This window comes from Lycium barbarum, chromosome 2, assembly GCF_019175385.1.
Source record: "Lycium barbarum isolate Lr01 chromosome 2, ASM1917538v2, whole genome shotgun sequence".
Classification (NCBI taxonomy): Eukaryota; Viridiplantae; Streptophyta; class Magnoliopsida; order Solanales; family Solanaceae; genus Lycium; species Lycium barbarum.
The window spans coordinates 119,731,151-119,747,833 of NC_083338.1; the positions used below are offsets into that span (position 1 = coordinate 119,731,151).

The window sequence follows — 16,683 nt, forward strand, 5'->3', positions numbered from 1 at the left end:
GGCTTTCAACCATCTTTTTGATTTCATTTCAAATGTTTACATGGTTGTTAGAAGCTTCTATTGCAAACGAATCTCTAGTCATTATGAAAACAGTTGAGTAAGCTGATCCATCCAGCTTTTCATGTTTCCTAGCTCAAGAAGTGTCATGAGATGTATCTAACTATTAACCGTTGTCCTGTGTTTTTTCACCTATCTAGTCGTTGTTGTCCTATTTTTTAGTCTGTTTTGGAGAGGAGATTGGTGAAAAGGAGCAACACAGCTGTCTGTCAAGTGTTGGCGAATGACTGACATTGCAAAGGATCGGCAACTTAGGAGAGTACCTTACTGAATTGAAGCACAGATTTCCTTCCTTTCACCATTGAGGTCAAGTGTGTTCTTCACCGGGGATATTGTTGCAAGTAGAAACAATTTGAAGATGGCTAGCTAACGTGAAATTAGTTAGTTAGTTAGTTAGTTAGCTGTCAATATTCTGTTGAAGCTAGTTGCTATAATGGAGTTAGTTAATTCTTTTATTCATTCACATTCAGCTATAAGTACAAATTGTAAAAGTACATTTGGTCATTCATTCATGATAATAAGTTCTTCTCTCTTCGTCTTCTATACAATTTCTCTACATTTACCTATCTTCTCTGATCGATCCCTAAACTAGTATTCATCTTCCTCGAGCTGTGTCTCCTGGATTAACTAATTCTTCATTCGGTTATCTTTGGGCATCACATCCCAAGACTTTTGTTTCCACATGCTAATTAAAGAGACATATACAAGTAGGAATTAGGAAACTATACATAAAAAGAATCTTTTAGATTGAGCGACCACTGAATTTTACTTTTTATACACGTTTTGTTTTAGGTTGGTGCCATCATAGGGCGGCTCAATAACTATAGGGTAGTTATTTGAAGTTTTGAAGTGATGAAGTTTTATTCTTGTACGTTTCTAAAATATAGGGTTGTTAATTTTATATTTTTGATCAATTTCTATTTTAATTCAGTTAATCTTTCTCAAGACATTATTCTTGATTTTAGGTAAAATATTTATTGTTTTTAGCTTTAGAAATCCCTTTTCAAATGAAGCAATTATTACGTAAATTGTTAAACTTATTCTATAAGCAATATAAATAATTAAAAAAAAAAGAATTTAAGACTTTTTATTAAGTATGCAATCTTGAGTAATATTCTCCTGATGATGGATCTTAATGTGACAATGAAGTGGCATATGTATATGATCTGTCCATTATCAGGAGATGAAAAGCTATACAACACAAAGAATACTCAGTAATGCAATTAACAATTAAATAAACAAAATTAGAATTTCACACAAAACCGTGCCAACATGATCAAAATTTCACACAGGTTAAATATTGCAATGGCATAGTACATAAATAAGCTCTCAAATTTAGCCTCAACTGATAAGTATACCCTCCAATTTTGAGCGTGCACAAGTAGGCACCTCAACTTGTATAAACTTGAACAAGTAAACACAAATGCTGACATGACACTTATGTGGCACATAAATGTTGAAGGTGTCTAGATGATCATTTTGTAAGTTAGGTGTTCAACTGACAAAGTGAAGACAAATTGAGGTACTTATTTGTGCACACTCAAAATTGAAAGATAGACTTGCCAATTAAAGTCAAGTTAGAGAGTTTGTTTATGTGTTATGCCTATTGCGAGTAGTTGTCAAAGTGGACCCAATGTCACCGTGAACTCACATTTAAGGGTCAAACATATACTATTGGTCAAACCAAATCTTGCAACTAGTATATTTAAGACGCAGCTGAAAAACTTGTGCTAAATCTGAATGTAATAAGTACTTCAACTTACATTTATCCTATGTTTACATCAAATCAAATAATTTAATTTTAATAGTTTAATGGTTTAATTAATAATGCATACCATATTGAATCGTAATTAAGTAATAAATGTGCGTATGAAAGATAAATATTTTACATTCATTAATTTGATACAAACATCATGGGCGAGAAAAGTTTTACCGTTTAGCGACCATGGCAAAGATACAAATAGAGGATCAAATTCATATTAGAGGACAGGCAAACCTAGAGTTGGACCAACTCTCAATATTTAGGGTTCACCGGACCCCCTAAACTTCGACAAAAATCTTGTATATGTATGTGTATATATCTTAAAAATAATGATTGTATCATTAACTTGGCACTCTAAGGCTAGACACTTAAGGTCGCTTGGTTTGCGGACTAAGTTAATGCGAGATTATAGTTCTGGGATTATAATTCTTAGACTAATTTATCCTACTTAGGAGGTGGGATAAAATAACACCAAATTTGATGGGATAAGGTATTCAGGGTTAGGTTTGGGATTAAATTTATAATTGCTCAGCTGAAGGTATAAGTTTATGCCCAGATAAATTTATAATCATTTAGAATATAAGTCCATTTTAGATGAATTAAAGTTTAGTTATCACATAAAAGAAAAAACAATAGGCACTCTTGAGATATTTAAACACTCTTTCTAGCAATTATTTCTAAACCTTACTGCGATACTAAAAATGTATCATCGCCAAACCAATATTTCTTTATAGTTTCTTTATAGGTTTTCGTATATTAAACGAAATATTTCATATGTTGCTCAAACGGTATAGTGCAGGGTAGAACGAGCTTTCATCTGATACCATCTAGCCTATGTTATTGTTTAACTGTTAGTACTATATATTTTTATTTATTGTTATTGTGTAATAGATAAGATCGAGCTACAAGAGAGTTCCTTTGACAAACTTAGTGAGAACATGTTTCGGCAAGACTGAGCTAATCCTCTAATGATCTTATAGGACCACTATAACAATTTTGTCAAAGTCTACAAAATATTTAAGTACTCCAGTTCATTCCAATTAGATCTTGGTCCACTTTTGCAACTATAGGCATCAAATTGAGTATAGAATCAAAAGAGAAAGTCTTAACAACTTGCCTTTCTTATTGCCATTCGTTTCTATAAATAGCTAAACAGGACAACATCCTTGATGAACAAAGTAATTAACAAGGATAATTCAAAAGAAAACATGGCTGGTTATAGATTTGGTGTCCTCGCTCTTCTGCTTTTCTCCGGTTAGGCCTCTCCTTAATTTGTAGTTTGTTTGGCCAACTTTTTAAAATTTGTCTATTTTGAAAAGTACTTTTTTATCAAAAGTGTTTTCCAAAAGTATCTTTGTACAGTAGCAGTATGTGTTCGACTATTTGATTTATTAACTTTTGTCAATATTAGAGCAGTATTTTGTGCTTGCACAATGTTCCAATAATGCTTCTGAAGAAAATTATTTTTTTAGCTTGTGAAAAACAGCTACTACTACAACTCAAAAACACATATTTTTTTTCCTTAAAACTTTGATCAAACACCTGAACTTCCTAAAAACCCACCTTTGACAACCAAAAAACTTGAACAAACAGATTATTAGTCTTGTAATGCTTAACCACTAGGCGGATCTAGAGTGAATTCCATAGATTTGACAAACCTGATCATGGCTTATGTTTTATATTTTTTCTTTTCTCACTCGATGTCCGGTCGGTCCTCGCTTTAAGATACGATTGCTCCGGAAACGACCTCGAAAGTTTCACTTTTAGGGGGTAAAACGCTCTCTACGAAAGGCGACTCCAAATCTAGGGCTCGAACTCGAGATCTATGATGGAGGATGGAGTACTTACCATTCCACCATAACCTTTGATGATTTATGTGTTATATACACATAGTAATACTACTAGAAACAAAAGTTTTTCCGACCGGCATTTAGTGGGAAATTTATGCTAAAAAAATAATTTTCCCACCTCATGCCCATCGAACCAACTCTGGGAAAATGGATGGTGGGAAACCATTCCCTTTGAAAGCAGGGAAACTTCCTTCTTCTTTTTTTCGTGTGAAAACACTACTATCTTTTCTTTTCCCTCTGATTCAATCAAAATATTTGTGGGAGTAGCTACTGAACATTTTTTAGTGAAAATTTTCAGTGAGAAGATAGTGATTTTTTAGTAGTGTAAATAAATAGTATGTATGTGCATACTAATATCAAGCTCAAACTCTTATTTCAAAGAAATACAACAACAACAACCCAGTGAAATCCCACAACGTGGGGTCTGGGGAGGGTAGAGTGTACGCAGACCTTACTCCTACCAAGGTAGGATGGCTGTTTCCGAGAGACCCTCGACTCAATAAAAACATAAAAAGAGGTCAGATACGGCTAAGAGATTCAAAGCGATATGGAAATGAAATGAAGTAACGCAAGCGACACAGATAACATAGAATAATCAAAGCACAGGAAATAACAGATAATACATGATCTTTAAATTCTGCATCCATCATTGTCTCAATAACACCACATTTTTTCTTTCTTTTTTTTCCTTTTTTTTTTTTTTTTTTTTTTTTTGCATAATGAATTTATATGGCTGTATGATAGGAATGATTATGTTGGGAATTAGCAAGGAGGGGTATGTAGATGCCAAGAGTTGTACACGTAACTGTGACCCTGAAGTGGCCTATGTGACTTGTCCATCATCTGGAGATGAGAAAATTAGTCCAGTATGTGTTAATTGTTGCTCAGCCAAAGTGGATTGCAAATTGTTTCGAAAGGATGATTCCCTAAAGTGCATTGGAGTACCATAATTGATTGATCCTCATAACAAAAAGTCAACTGTTTAACGCTCAATAAAGTGTACTAGTACGCTATTATTACTTGCAATAAATGCCTGAGTTTATTTTGGCTCAGATGATTTATAATGTAACTGGAATTATCGTTCTTATAAGATATCTAATAGTTCAATAGGTTATGTTTGATCATTCTTTTTACAACCGTAGCGAAATATTTGGTATTTTTAATATAAATAAATAACTAAACTTATGGCACTGAAGTTGCACTACTGATCAGTGACGTCGCCAGAAATTTCACTAAGGGTGTTCAATCTTTTCAGAGGTAAGTAATATTTTTCCTGATGAATGGCACTGAAATTTGAGTGGTGCATCAAAAAATTGAAACCAAACTGTGCGATATTTAGCTAAAAATTAAAGATTCTTATTATAAACTAACAATTATATAAATTGAAACTAATGAAAAAATAACTTAACAAAAAAAAAAATCTACAAGTGAAAATATAATTCAAATATATTGTTGCAATGAAATCTGATGAGGTTTCATCTTTTAAAACGTTTTTCCTAGATGTTGTCCCTAATTTAATTTTAAATTTTTTAAAAAAAAATAGGATTTGATTATTAATTATTGCTCATTTTTTCAATAAAAGAAACAAAAATTTCAAACACATATGCCGCAAGGGGGAAGGCGAACCTAAAGCAATATAACTAAGTTCGAATGTAACAGACAAATGAGAAATTCACACAATTAGCTTGTTTTTCCCCTTAAAAACTAAAAATTAGAGGCAAACGTTGTCCCTCTCAGTTGTATAAAGGGCGTTCAGAATATAACATATATAGATATTACATAATATTTAATTTATATAGACGGTATAATTTTTTAATGAAGGGTGTTCAATTGACCATTCTTCTATCACTGTATCTCCGCCCACTATTGGTATGACACTGTATATGTGTGACACTTGAAGGACTGGGAAGAGTGTATTTTTTTCTCTCATTACATTGGGGTATTGGAAAAGAGAGGATTGATGAGAATTGAATCCGCATCTATTATCGTTCCCCACGTTGTTCCGGGGTAAGTCCTCCTTTTCCACAGACTGGACAACTCTTCATGCCAAATCCTTGGCAATCAAAACACCTACAAAATATATGTGTGTTTATCAAGTTTTTAATCTCAACAAAATTTGGTACAGTGTTTTTCCTTATTTCTTTTTCCAGTTTGAAAAGAAAAAACTTACTTCCATCTTTCAAAGATGTTCCCATTCTTCTTATTCTTTCCAGTCCCCTGCACCAAGACAGAAACAAAGAAAGAGATTCTTTAGCTCTTGGGAGACTTGATTAAAAACACGAAAAAGGGTTAGTAATGCTCCTATCATATTGAAATTAACTTTAATTTACCTCAACTGAAATTGGGGTCTAATAGATGGAAAGAGGGGCATTGTAAATCAGAAAATAATTACGAGCCAGTGGGGTTCAATAGGTGAATAGAGTAAATTTAGGTCATTTCTAATATGTTAAACAGATTTCTAATCATTTTCCGTAAACAACAAAAAAAAAGTCCTTTTTCTCCATTTTATGTTGTTTGCTTTCTTTCTCCGTGAAAAAGCATTGACTTCTCATTTTACCAAATTCAATGCAGATGATTTATCGCATATAATCAAGTTTTTAAAATCTAGTTATTTTGAAAAGTATCTTTTGTTATAATTGTTTTTCAAAAAAATATTTTTGGAGAATTGCAATTGATATTCGGATAATTAATTTTAAGATATCACTTCTGCAACAATTATTTGACTGATGCAGCTGATTTATTGCATATAATCAAATTTTTAAAATCTTCTTATTTTAAAAAGTATTTTTTGTTATAACTGTTTTTCAAAAAATATTTTTGGAGAATAGCAGTATATATTCGAATAATTAATTTTAAAATATCACTTAGGTAACAATTATTTGACCGAAGTTCTATATACGCTTATTGGAAAAACTACTTTTTTCAATTTTGGAAACAGGTAAGCGAAAAAAAAAAAAAAAAAAAACTTTTGGCTTCCCGAAAATTTAGCCAAATAGGCAATTAATTAAATAGGAGTACCTTACATCCGGGACACTCTATTGCACCTTGACCTCCGCATCCTTCGCACCTATTCACAATCTAAAATTTTCATAATTAATATAGATCACAACTTTGAATAACTCAAATAAAAATGTTTTGCAACTAATTTTATGAACTCGTCTAGAAACAAAATAAAAACTAATTACGCATATACTCAACAGAGACTTTTAATACGTTAACCAACTTGTTTTATGTTGACCATATATCTTGCCTCTAACCTTCAATCTTGAAATTAATAACGAAAAAATGTGCATATAATCTAAAACTATGAAGTGAGCAAGTGATTAGAACAAGATATGGACATGACTCACCGATTTAAGTGAAAAACCTCCAGATTTTGCAGCAGAAGTAATAAATCTTTCGCCTCTTAGTGAAGTTTTTCCCTTGTTATAATTTATGGTACTAAATTGTGAAATTAGGGGAATTGTTGGAGTAATTGAAGGGTTAGCAAAGCAACAAGAAGTGGAAAGCTCAACCATTTTACCTTTGTTGAAAAGGGACTGAGACAGTTTTTAATTTGATTTTTGTGCTTCTTAAAATGGGGTTCCCACACACCAAAGTATCAAAAGTTGTGTGGAAATGGATAACGTCTTTACACCACCCACATAATCTATGACCCTATCCATCAATTATCTTTGCATGGATAATTTTATCTAAATTGGGGTTTTAAGTTATTAGAAGTACATAAAATGGGTACACTAGTAGTGGTTAATAGAGCAAGTTAATTATCCCTCTTCCAGATTTGAGAAAGTTTCTTAACATGATATATATGGACCGATAGTATAATATTAGTAGCATATATGGATCGATAGTATAACAGTAAGATCATATATAGACCGATAGTATAATAAAAGACAATATTAACCCTTTTTCAAAAGTAGAGGGGCAAATATGATTCTCTGAACTATGCGAAAGATTCAAATTCACTCTCTGTTTAAAAAAATTAATCCTAAATTATGTGACGTGTGACATCACTGGATGCTAAGTTTTCAACCTTTGAAAGTAAGGGCAAATTTAACCCCATTTTAATAAGGGCGAGGACATATTTAGTCCCACATATTAATGAAGGCAAATCTGTTCCATTCACATAATTAAGAGGCAGATTTTACCCTTTACCCTTCTTTGTAAATTGATCAAAAAGATAACTTTTTGGAGAAATGAAATAAGGGAAGATTGGGCCAAATATATCCTTATACTTCATTTTACTATTCAACTTTATCCTAGCCAATTTATCCTTACCATTGTTGAATTTATCAAATATATCCTTCGTTAACGATTTCTCCTAATCCGGCCAAATTGCCCCATTTCAATTGAAATTATTCCCTCGGTTCCATTTTATATGAGGGTATTTGTTTTGGCACGAAATTTAAGAAATAAAGAAAGATTTTTAAAACTTGTGGTCTAAAATAAACAATAAAAAACTATATGGTGGGAAATCATTTTATTAAGTGTAAAAAGTTAAATTTTATTAAATATAGAAAAAAGTTTTTTTTTTTTTTTGATTGACTAAAAAGGAAAGAGTGTCATATAAAATGAGACGGAGGGAGTACCCATTTTGAACGGATCCCCAATTAAATCTGATTAGCCACCAGTGTTTTAAAAGACAGGGGGCATAAGCGAGATACTTAGTACAGGGCGAGGCGTAAGCCCCATGGATCTTTAAATTTTTACTTTATAATGTGGTAAAATAGTATAATAACATAGAAATTATAAAAATACATAATAGTTTAAAATAATTAAAAACATTATTAAAGAAACTAAAAACTTCTAACAGGATTATAAGTATAAATAATGCAATGACATAAAAGCACTATAAGATGTAAATCAACTCTAACATCTAAACTTTCAGATAACAAAAGAATTACAATTTCTTAATATATTACTATCATACTATGAAATTTACTTCCCTACAAGAAAATAATCAATAAATTTTATAAGGATTATAATTAAAACATCACTCCTTCATGAATAAAAACCAAATTACTTTCAAATGGCTAAATAATAGAATATGATGACAATTTTGAGATATAGGAAAAAAACATGATGATTAATGGCAAGTGAAAAAACAAAATTCGGCTATGTAAAGAGGTGCTAGTGTTCTCAAATTGTAAATATGCAATACGACACGTGTTGTTTGAGTTATTATCAATATTCTTATTTTTATAGATGAAAAAAATAGCATCATTAATTTATTAAAGAATTATGAGGACCAACCGTGTTTATTAAGGAATTTGACAAATAATTTATGTAGGAACTGTTAGGCGAGGGCGTACAGTCGGACGCTTAGGGCCTCACAAAACTAAGTCACACACACGAGCCTTGAGACATTTTGCCAGTGCCTTGCCCCCAACTGCCTTTTAAAACACTACCCCGATCAGAGACAAATTTATAATTTCTAGAGCATAGGTGCACCACTAAAAAAAATGTACTAAGTAGCCATAGATCCTAGTCCTGTAGCTAGATAACTCAGCCTTCAACCAAGTGCACCATGTAGCCTTCTTATAGCATGGGTGCCAAAAGAACCATTTTTAGGGAATATACACATAGAACCTAATTTTACGAAAAGACCATGAGTTCACCTGTCCCAAATTCAGTATATAAATTCACCCCTGCTCCCTGACCCACCAGACTACCAACATGGTTACACCTCCACCAACGGCGCTAATGTAGAAATATAATGAAGAAGACTGATTTGTGGAATTTTACCTTGATGATTATTTCATCCCACTGTATACGTTTATATACAGAATATACGTTGCTACAAGACAAAGGAATAAAGGAATAATTTTGTATAGCTGCTAGCCTATGATTGGATGCTAAATAACTAACTAATTTGTACTATGTACACGTATTGCTAAATTCTGAAAATAGGGAAATATCTTGGAAACATCTTGATTCTTCAACTATATATAACTTGATTCACATTTGGGCCATATATTTGTGCAGACTCAGAAACAGCCCAGTGGTTGTGTATAGGCCCAAACCTAATGAAGCCTAATGCTTAATAATTTGCAGCAACTAAGACATTCCATTACACAATCAACCTTTTGCATAATCTAACCCTTTCCCTTCGTTCTTCTTCTCTGTATCATCAATGGAAGAAATTGATTCAATCTCAACACCCCCCACCCCACCCCCACCCCCCACCCTCCACCCCCTCAAGTTAAAGGGGAGAGAAGAGACACCCAACTTGCAAAAAATGCTAGTGTGGGATAGACCAGACAAAGATTTCGTGAAATTGTCCACCAATTGAGAGGATGAAGGCACAAAATTAAGTGAAATCAGACCGGATAAAAATTGTTGCCGGACGAAATACCAGTCTAATTAAACATGCTTCGTCCTTTCGTGAAAGACCGGGTTACGAGTGATGTGCAAAGTGGCTTGGCTATCTGAGTGAACCGGAATTGGTAAAGTCGGAGGTACCGACAAATCGCAAAGAAGTCGATTAAGCCAAGTCAACTCAGCCACCACGCACCACATAGAGTGGCATTCGGCTTCGGCTGAAGAAAGTGAGATAGAAATTTGTTTCTTGGACTTCCATAAAATGGGAGATCCTCCAAGACTTATGAAGTAGCCACTAACTGAACAACGAGAATCCACACAAGATGCCCAATTGGCATCACAAAGGGCTAAGACGAAAAATGAAGAATCTGAACGCAATACAAGCCCTTGTCCTAGATCTAGCCTCAGATATCTCAAGACTCGCAAAGTTGCAATGAAATGAGGGACCTTGGGATTCTGCATGTATTAAGAGAGGTGTTGAACTGCAAAACTCAAATCAGGCCTTGTGTGTGTAAGGTAATTAAGCTTTCCTATTAGCTTTCTGTAAACAGTAGGATCGGCTAATAACTCTCCTTATGTGGCAGATAACTTGGAGGATGGATCCAAAGGAGAAGAAACAAGCTTTAGGTGGTCACAATCAAATTCAGACAAGAGTTCAAGAGCAAATTTCCTTTGACTGACGATCAAACCATGAGATTCCCTGACAATTTCAACTCCAAGGAAGAAATGTAAGTATCCCAAATCCTTTATTTGAAATTCTGCATGTAGAAACTGTTTAAGTTGTGTCAATTCTAGTTCATCATTACCTGTTAGGATAATGTCATCCATATACACTCCCACAATTGAAGTAGATCCACCTGTATGCTTAAAAAATAAAGAATAGTCATTGAATGAAGAAGAATATCCTTTGAACTGCAAAGTTGCTGCAAGCCTTGTATACCACTGTCTAGAGGCTTGTCTCAAGCCATACAATGATTTTTTGAGTCTGCAAACCTGTCCAGTAGAGGAAATATGCATACCAGGAGGAACTTTCAGGTAAACTTCTTCTTGCAAATTCCCATGCAAGAAGGCATTGTTTACATCTAACTGTGAAAGTCTCCAACCCTTCTTGACTGCAACTGAAAAAATGCATCTTATAGTTGTCATCTTGACATCTGGGGAGTAAGTTCCATTAAAATCAATTCCTTCCCTTTGTATGTCACCTCTTACCACAAGCCTAGCTTTTAATCTCTCTATGGTCCCATCTGATTTTTGTTTAACTTTTAAAACCCACTTATAGGGAAGTGCCCTTTTATCATTAGGCAAATCAACCAGATCCCATGCTTCATTTGTTGTAAGTGCATCAATCTCAGAACTCATGGCATTTTGCTATCCAGTGTGCATACTAGCTTGTTCATAGGAAGAAGGCTCAGATATAGAAGAAATAGAATTAAGGAGCAATTGGTTAGAACTAGATAAAGCAGTAAAAGGAAAAACAAGAGCATTCACATGAGCAGTAAAACAACTAGTGTTAAGATCAGTAAAAAAACATAATTGCAAAGATAATCATCAAGATATGTAGGTCTTTTGTGGACCCTCTCTGATTATCTTGTAGGTGCAACAGGAGATGGGTTGTTGGTGGTTCCAATTCCATTTGAACTTCAACAGGAGGAGGAAGTGGAGGACTTGCGGAAAGAGTAGTTGTAGGGCTAGAGGTTGAGGAAGAACAGGAACAAGGGTAGATAGATTTGTTGACATAGTTTGATTAGTGGGATTAGAGTCATCTGGGGTAGGAGAAGTTGAATTAAAAGGAGGAACAGTAGAATCAAATGTTCTGGATAAGAAAGGAAAAGAGTGTTCATGGAAATGAACATCTCTAGTGACAAATATCCTTCTAGACTTCAATTCCATTAGTTTATAACCTTTCTTATCAGGTGGGTAACCTATGAACACACATAGAACTGCTCTAGGATGAAACTTGAGTCTATTTTGAGATAGGGTAGAAGCAAAACAAAGATACCCCAAACTCTTAAGGAAATGGTAATCTGGAATTTGACCAAAAACTAACTCATGAGGTATTTTGCCATTCAAAACTGAAGAAGGAAATCTATTAATTAGAAAGGTTGCAGTGAGTAGGCATTCACCCCAATAAGAGATAGGTAACTTAGATTGATGTAGAAGAGCCCTTGATGTTTCTAGCAAGTGTCTATGCTTCCTCTCCCCAATCCCATTTTGTTGAGGGGTTGCAATATAAGATGTTTGATGAACTATTCCTTCAGAGGCAAAGAATTCACAAATAGTTTTACCTCCTCCCAATTCAAGGGTATTGTCTGATCTTATACATTTTATCTTTGTTCCAAACTATCTTTCTACCATTGCTATGAAGTATTTAAGCATAGGAAAAGCATTACCTTTTGTAGTTAAGAGGTATGTCCATGTTGCCCTACTGAAGTCATCCACTATGGTAAGAAAGTACTTGAATATATTATACGTAGGTGTTTTATATGGTCCCCAAGTGTCAATGTGGATTAGGTAAAAAATGTTCTTAGTTTTAATGGAACTGCTTGGAAAGGTAACTTAGTTTGTCTTGCCAAAGGACAAATATCACAAGAACAATCAACAGAATATGAATGGGAAATGAAATTGAACTTTTTCATAGATGTAAAAGGCAAATGCCTCAACCTAATATGCAACAACTTTGCATCAGATTGGGTGCTTACATGAATTTGAAAAACACTAGAAACAAAACTACAATGATTAAGAGACACCCTAGACTTAAAGAAACTCTTGGACTGATTGATAGAAAAGGGTAAAACATAAACTCCATCTCTTGCTTTACCAAGAATCAGAGAGGCCTTTACTGAATGGACCTGCATGGAACAAAAATAAGAAGAAAAATTTAGACTGCAAGTGAACTGTTTGTAGAATTTATGGACTGAGATTAGATTGATCCTGGAAGAATGAACAAACAACACATTTTGTAAGACTAAATCTGGAAAAATAGTAACTGATCCTGCATGTGCGACTTTGACCCTAAATGAGTTAGGCAACTTAATAAACACAGGAAATTTTAAAGGAGTCAGTGTGGTAAAGAATTTAGGAGAAAAGGACATGTGTTCTGAGGCTCCTGAGTCAATTATCCAAGAATTAGTGTTCATATAAGTGAAATAGGCCTTTGGGTTATTGAATATGTTACCAGCACACTGAATGACATTAGCATTAGTATCTGAGGATGTTGCACTTTGAACAACATTTTGGAAAAATTGCATCATCTGCATGAATTGGTCTTGAGAAATGGGGTTTGTCCCTCCATGCTGAATCTCAGCAGTAGCTTGATCAGGAGGTGTGATTGCTACATTACCCCTGATAGCACCTTGGTTTCCAGTGTTCTTAGTGAACTTGGAATCGACAGGAAACCCAATGAACTTAGAGCACTCCAGGTTCTTCTTTCCTTTATAATCAGAGTTAGGACCCTTGTTCACCATGGGATACCGCTGGTTTGCTAAGAAAGAGCTTGAGTTACGAGGGAAACTAGAGTTCATGTAGCTTTCTCTTTATTTTTCATCTTGCATCAACAGAGAATAATCAAGGTTCACACTAGGGAGAGGTGATAACATGAGAATATTGCTCCTTCCTGGTGCATAGACATCATTAAATCCCATAAGAAATTGCACCAACCTTTCATCCTGCAAAGACTTGTTCATTTTTTCTTTTCCTCCACAACTGCAGTTATAAGGACAAGTCACTTTGGTGTACAAAGTGTCAAGCTCATCCCAGATTATTTCATTTTTGTATAGTACCCAACAATGTCTGATGAACCCTGCACTAAATCAGCCAGTTCTTTTTGCAGGTGGTAAAGCAAAGCTCCATTAGGCTGTCCAAACCTGTTCTCAAGGTCCTACCAGAGTTCTTTTGCAGTTTTGGAGTAGATGACACTTCTTACAATCTCTTTTGAAAGAGAGTTCAACATCCAGGAAGTAACCATGTCATTGCATCTACTCCACAGCTTGTATTCTGCAGATTCAGATGGTGGTATGACTGATTCCTTCTCAATGTATCCCAGTTTGTTTTTTGCTAAGAGAGCTATGAGTATGGATCTTCTCCATGCTTCATAACCAGTTCCATCAAAAGGTGTGTTGACAAGAGTCATGCCTGGTAAGTAAAGACTGCTTTGATCAATGTAGAAATACGAAGTTGTAGTGTTTTCAATTGAAGTTGTCATTGGTTTGAGAGGTGATGAAAAACGAAGATAAACATGAATAAGATTTAGATTGAAAAGAAAGGAATTAGGTCAGATCTCAGATGTGCTATAATACCATGTAGAAATATAATGAAGAAGACTGATTTGTGGAAATTTTCCTTGATGATTATTTCATCCCACTGTATACATTTATATACAGAATATACGTTGCTACAAGACAAAGGAATAAAGGAATAATTTTGTACAGCTGCTAGCCTATGATTGGATGCTAAATAACTAACTAATTTGTACTATGTACACGTATTGCTAAAATCTGAAAATAGGGAAATATCTTGGAAACATCTTGATTCTTCAACTATGTATAACTTGATTCACATTTGGGCCATATATTTGTGCAGACTCAGAAAGAGCCCAGTGGTTTTGTATGGGCCCAAACCTGATGAAGCCTAATGCTTAATAATTTGTAGCAACTTAGATATTCCATTACACAATCAACCTTTTGCATAATCTAAACCTTTCTCTTCGTTCTTCTTCTCTGTATCATCAATGGAAGAAATTGATGCAATCTCAACAGCCAAAAAGGTCACCCAATTAGGCTTACCACCAGTCTCCACCATTTTTGCAAAGTAATCAAATAATAATTGGCCATGGCCGTGCATTGTTAATCCAACTAGTATAGCATTCCCCGCAAACACTTTATTTCCAAGTTTGTCTCGAATACATCCCTAGCAATCTCAATGCAACCACATTTGGCATACAATCTACCAAGGTAGTACACAAGTATCAACTTATATTGGGGAAAGCATTATACGTAATGTATCAATCTTGTCTAAAGTGTATAATAATGTATAAAAAGTTTTTATACACAAATATGAGATACATCGGGAAACAAACTCAAAGTATGAGCTATGTGGCATAAATATTTTCAAAAATAGACCTAAGGCGTAATTTTCCCTTATATATTGAATACCCTTCTTTTTAATAAAATCATGAATAACCTTTCCCTTTTCACGTTCCTCCAGTTGTGCACAAGTTGAGAGAACAGAAACCAACGCAACATTATCAAATTTTACGTTTAACGTAACCATTTGATCAAATAGCTCAATGACATCTTTCCATTGGTTCATTTTTGCATACCCAGCCAAAAGGGTGCCCCAAGAAACTGCATCTCTTACAGGCATTTCTTCAAATATTTCCCTGGCTTTTGCAATGTCAACCGCTTTAACATACCCATGACTCATGAGTGATTAAAGTATAAGAAACAATATCTCCACAATAACTTTCATGAAACACTTAATGTGAGTCGCTAATGCTACCACTCACAACATACACATGAACAAGATTGTTATATACACACATGAGAAACTTACATAAATATATCGTTCGGCCATCTAGTTTATCAAATACGACTGAAGTATATATTACCTATACACGCCGATTGTATAGGTAGTATATATGTATAATATATGTATATTAGTTATTACTATAAATTTGCGACCCATTACCTATACATTGTGTACATATGTCATAAACTAGATAACTAAATAGTATTTGATTGTAAGTAATTCTCCCATGAATGATATGGGTAACGATAAGATAGGGATTGAAAGAGAAGAGTCCATTGGTAATGGTTTGGATGTATGTTCGGTGGGTCATGGATCGCGTTTAATACCGTGTGAAATGTGTAATTTCGATTGAAATCAAGCAATTTGGCATGATTGAGGGAAATTGTTAAAGGAAGGGTATATTTGATAAGTTCAATAACAACAAGGACAAAAATTCTAGATAGTACAACGGAGGATAAAGTTAAACAATAAAACAAAGTAGAGGGGTATATTTGGCCCTAATGACAAAGTTGAGAAAATGAAATAAATAGTCCCTTAAATACGAGGTTAGATTCAAAATAGTCCCTTCACTATGCACTTAAATTTGTCACAAGTTAACAAATATTGTCCCTTAACTAGGATGGGACGTTGAAAATAGTCCCTTAAGTATGCACCAGTTTTTGTCCTTCAAGTTCGCCAAAGTTAACATTTTTAGTTTCCGACAAAATATTCATCAAACTATGTTTGTTAGATTCGACGAGAACTATGAAAAAAAAGGGAAATTAGCAAGAACTCACATTTAGAAGTATACATTACTAAAGAAAAAGCCAAATAACTCTGGACAAAATCGACAGACTATGTATAGGCTAAATAAAATACACCAACTATTAGAAGTATATTAGAAATAACATAAACTACAAAAATTGTCACTATTAAAAACAAGTGAAAAAATGGCGGACGAAAACCGAAGGATAAAATCGAGGTACATTTTCAGAAGCCAATGATTTTTTTGAATTTTTAATTTTCTTTACGAAAATCGATGGATGTCCGTCGGTTATTTTCAGGCAAAAATGTGCAGAAACTATTTTTTTTAAAAGTCGCTATAATGGAAGTATTTATTTTTATACCTGATTTTCAATAAAAATCGAGTCTAGGTTATTTTACCTAGCCGATTGACTCCCTCGGTTT

The 16,683-nt window shown here is 34.0% G+C and overlaps 1 protein-coding gene and 1 long non-coding RNA gene across 2 annotated transcripts; one reads left to right on the plus strand and one right to left on the minus strand.

Annotated features, from left to right (window-relative positions):
• Positions 1–2,884: 2,884 nt before the first annotated feature.
• On the plus strand, positions 2,885–4,793 carry LOC132626932 (uncharacterized). Its single transcript, XR_009577702.1, has 2 exons — positions 2,885–3,073; positions 4,414–4,793. It is a non-coding gene; the product is annotated as an uncharacterized LOC132626932 (long non-coding RNA).
• A 627-nt stretch (positions 4,794–5,420) lies between these two features.
• Positions 5,421–7,307, minus strand: LOC132626929 (protein BUNDLE SHEATH DEFECTIVE 2, chloroplastic). Its single transcript, XM_060341970.1, has 4 exons — positions 7,020–7,307; positions 6,688–6,747; positions 5,840–5,886; positions 5,421–5,739 (listed from the first exon to the last, which is right to left on the minus strand). Exons 1-4 carry the CDS (start codon positions 7,185–7,187, stop codon positions 5,652–5,654), a joined length of 363 nt encoding a protein of 120 aa, XP_060197953.1. The 5' UTR covers positions 7,188–7,307; the 3' UTR covers positions 5,421–5,651.
• Between the last annotated feature and the right edge of the window lie 9,376 nt (positions 7,308–16,683).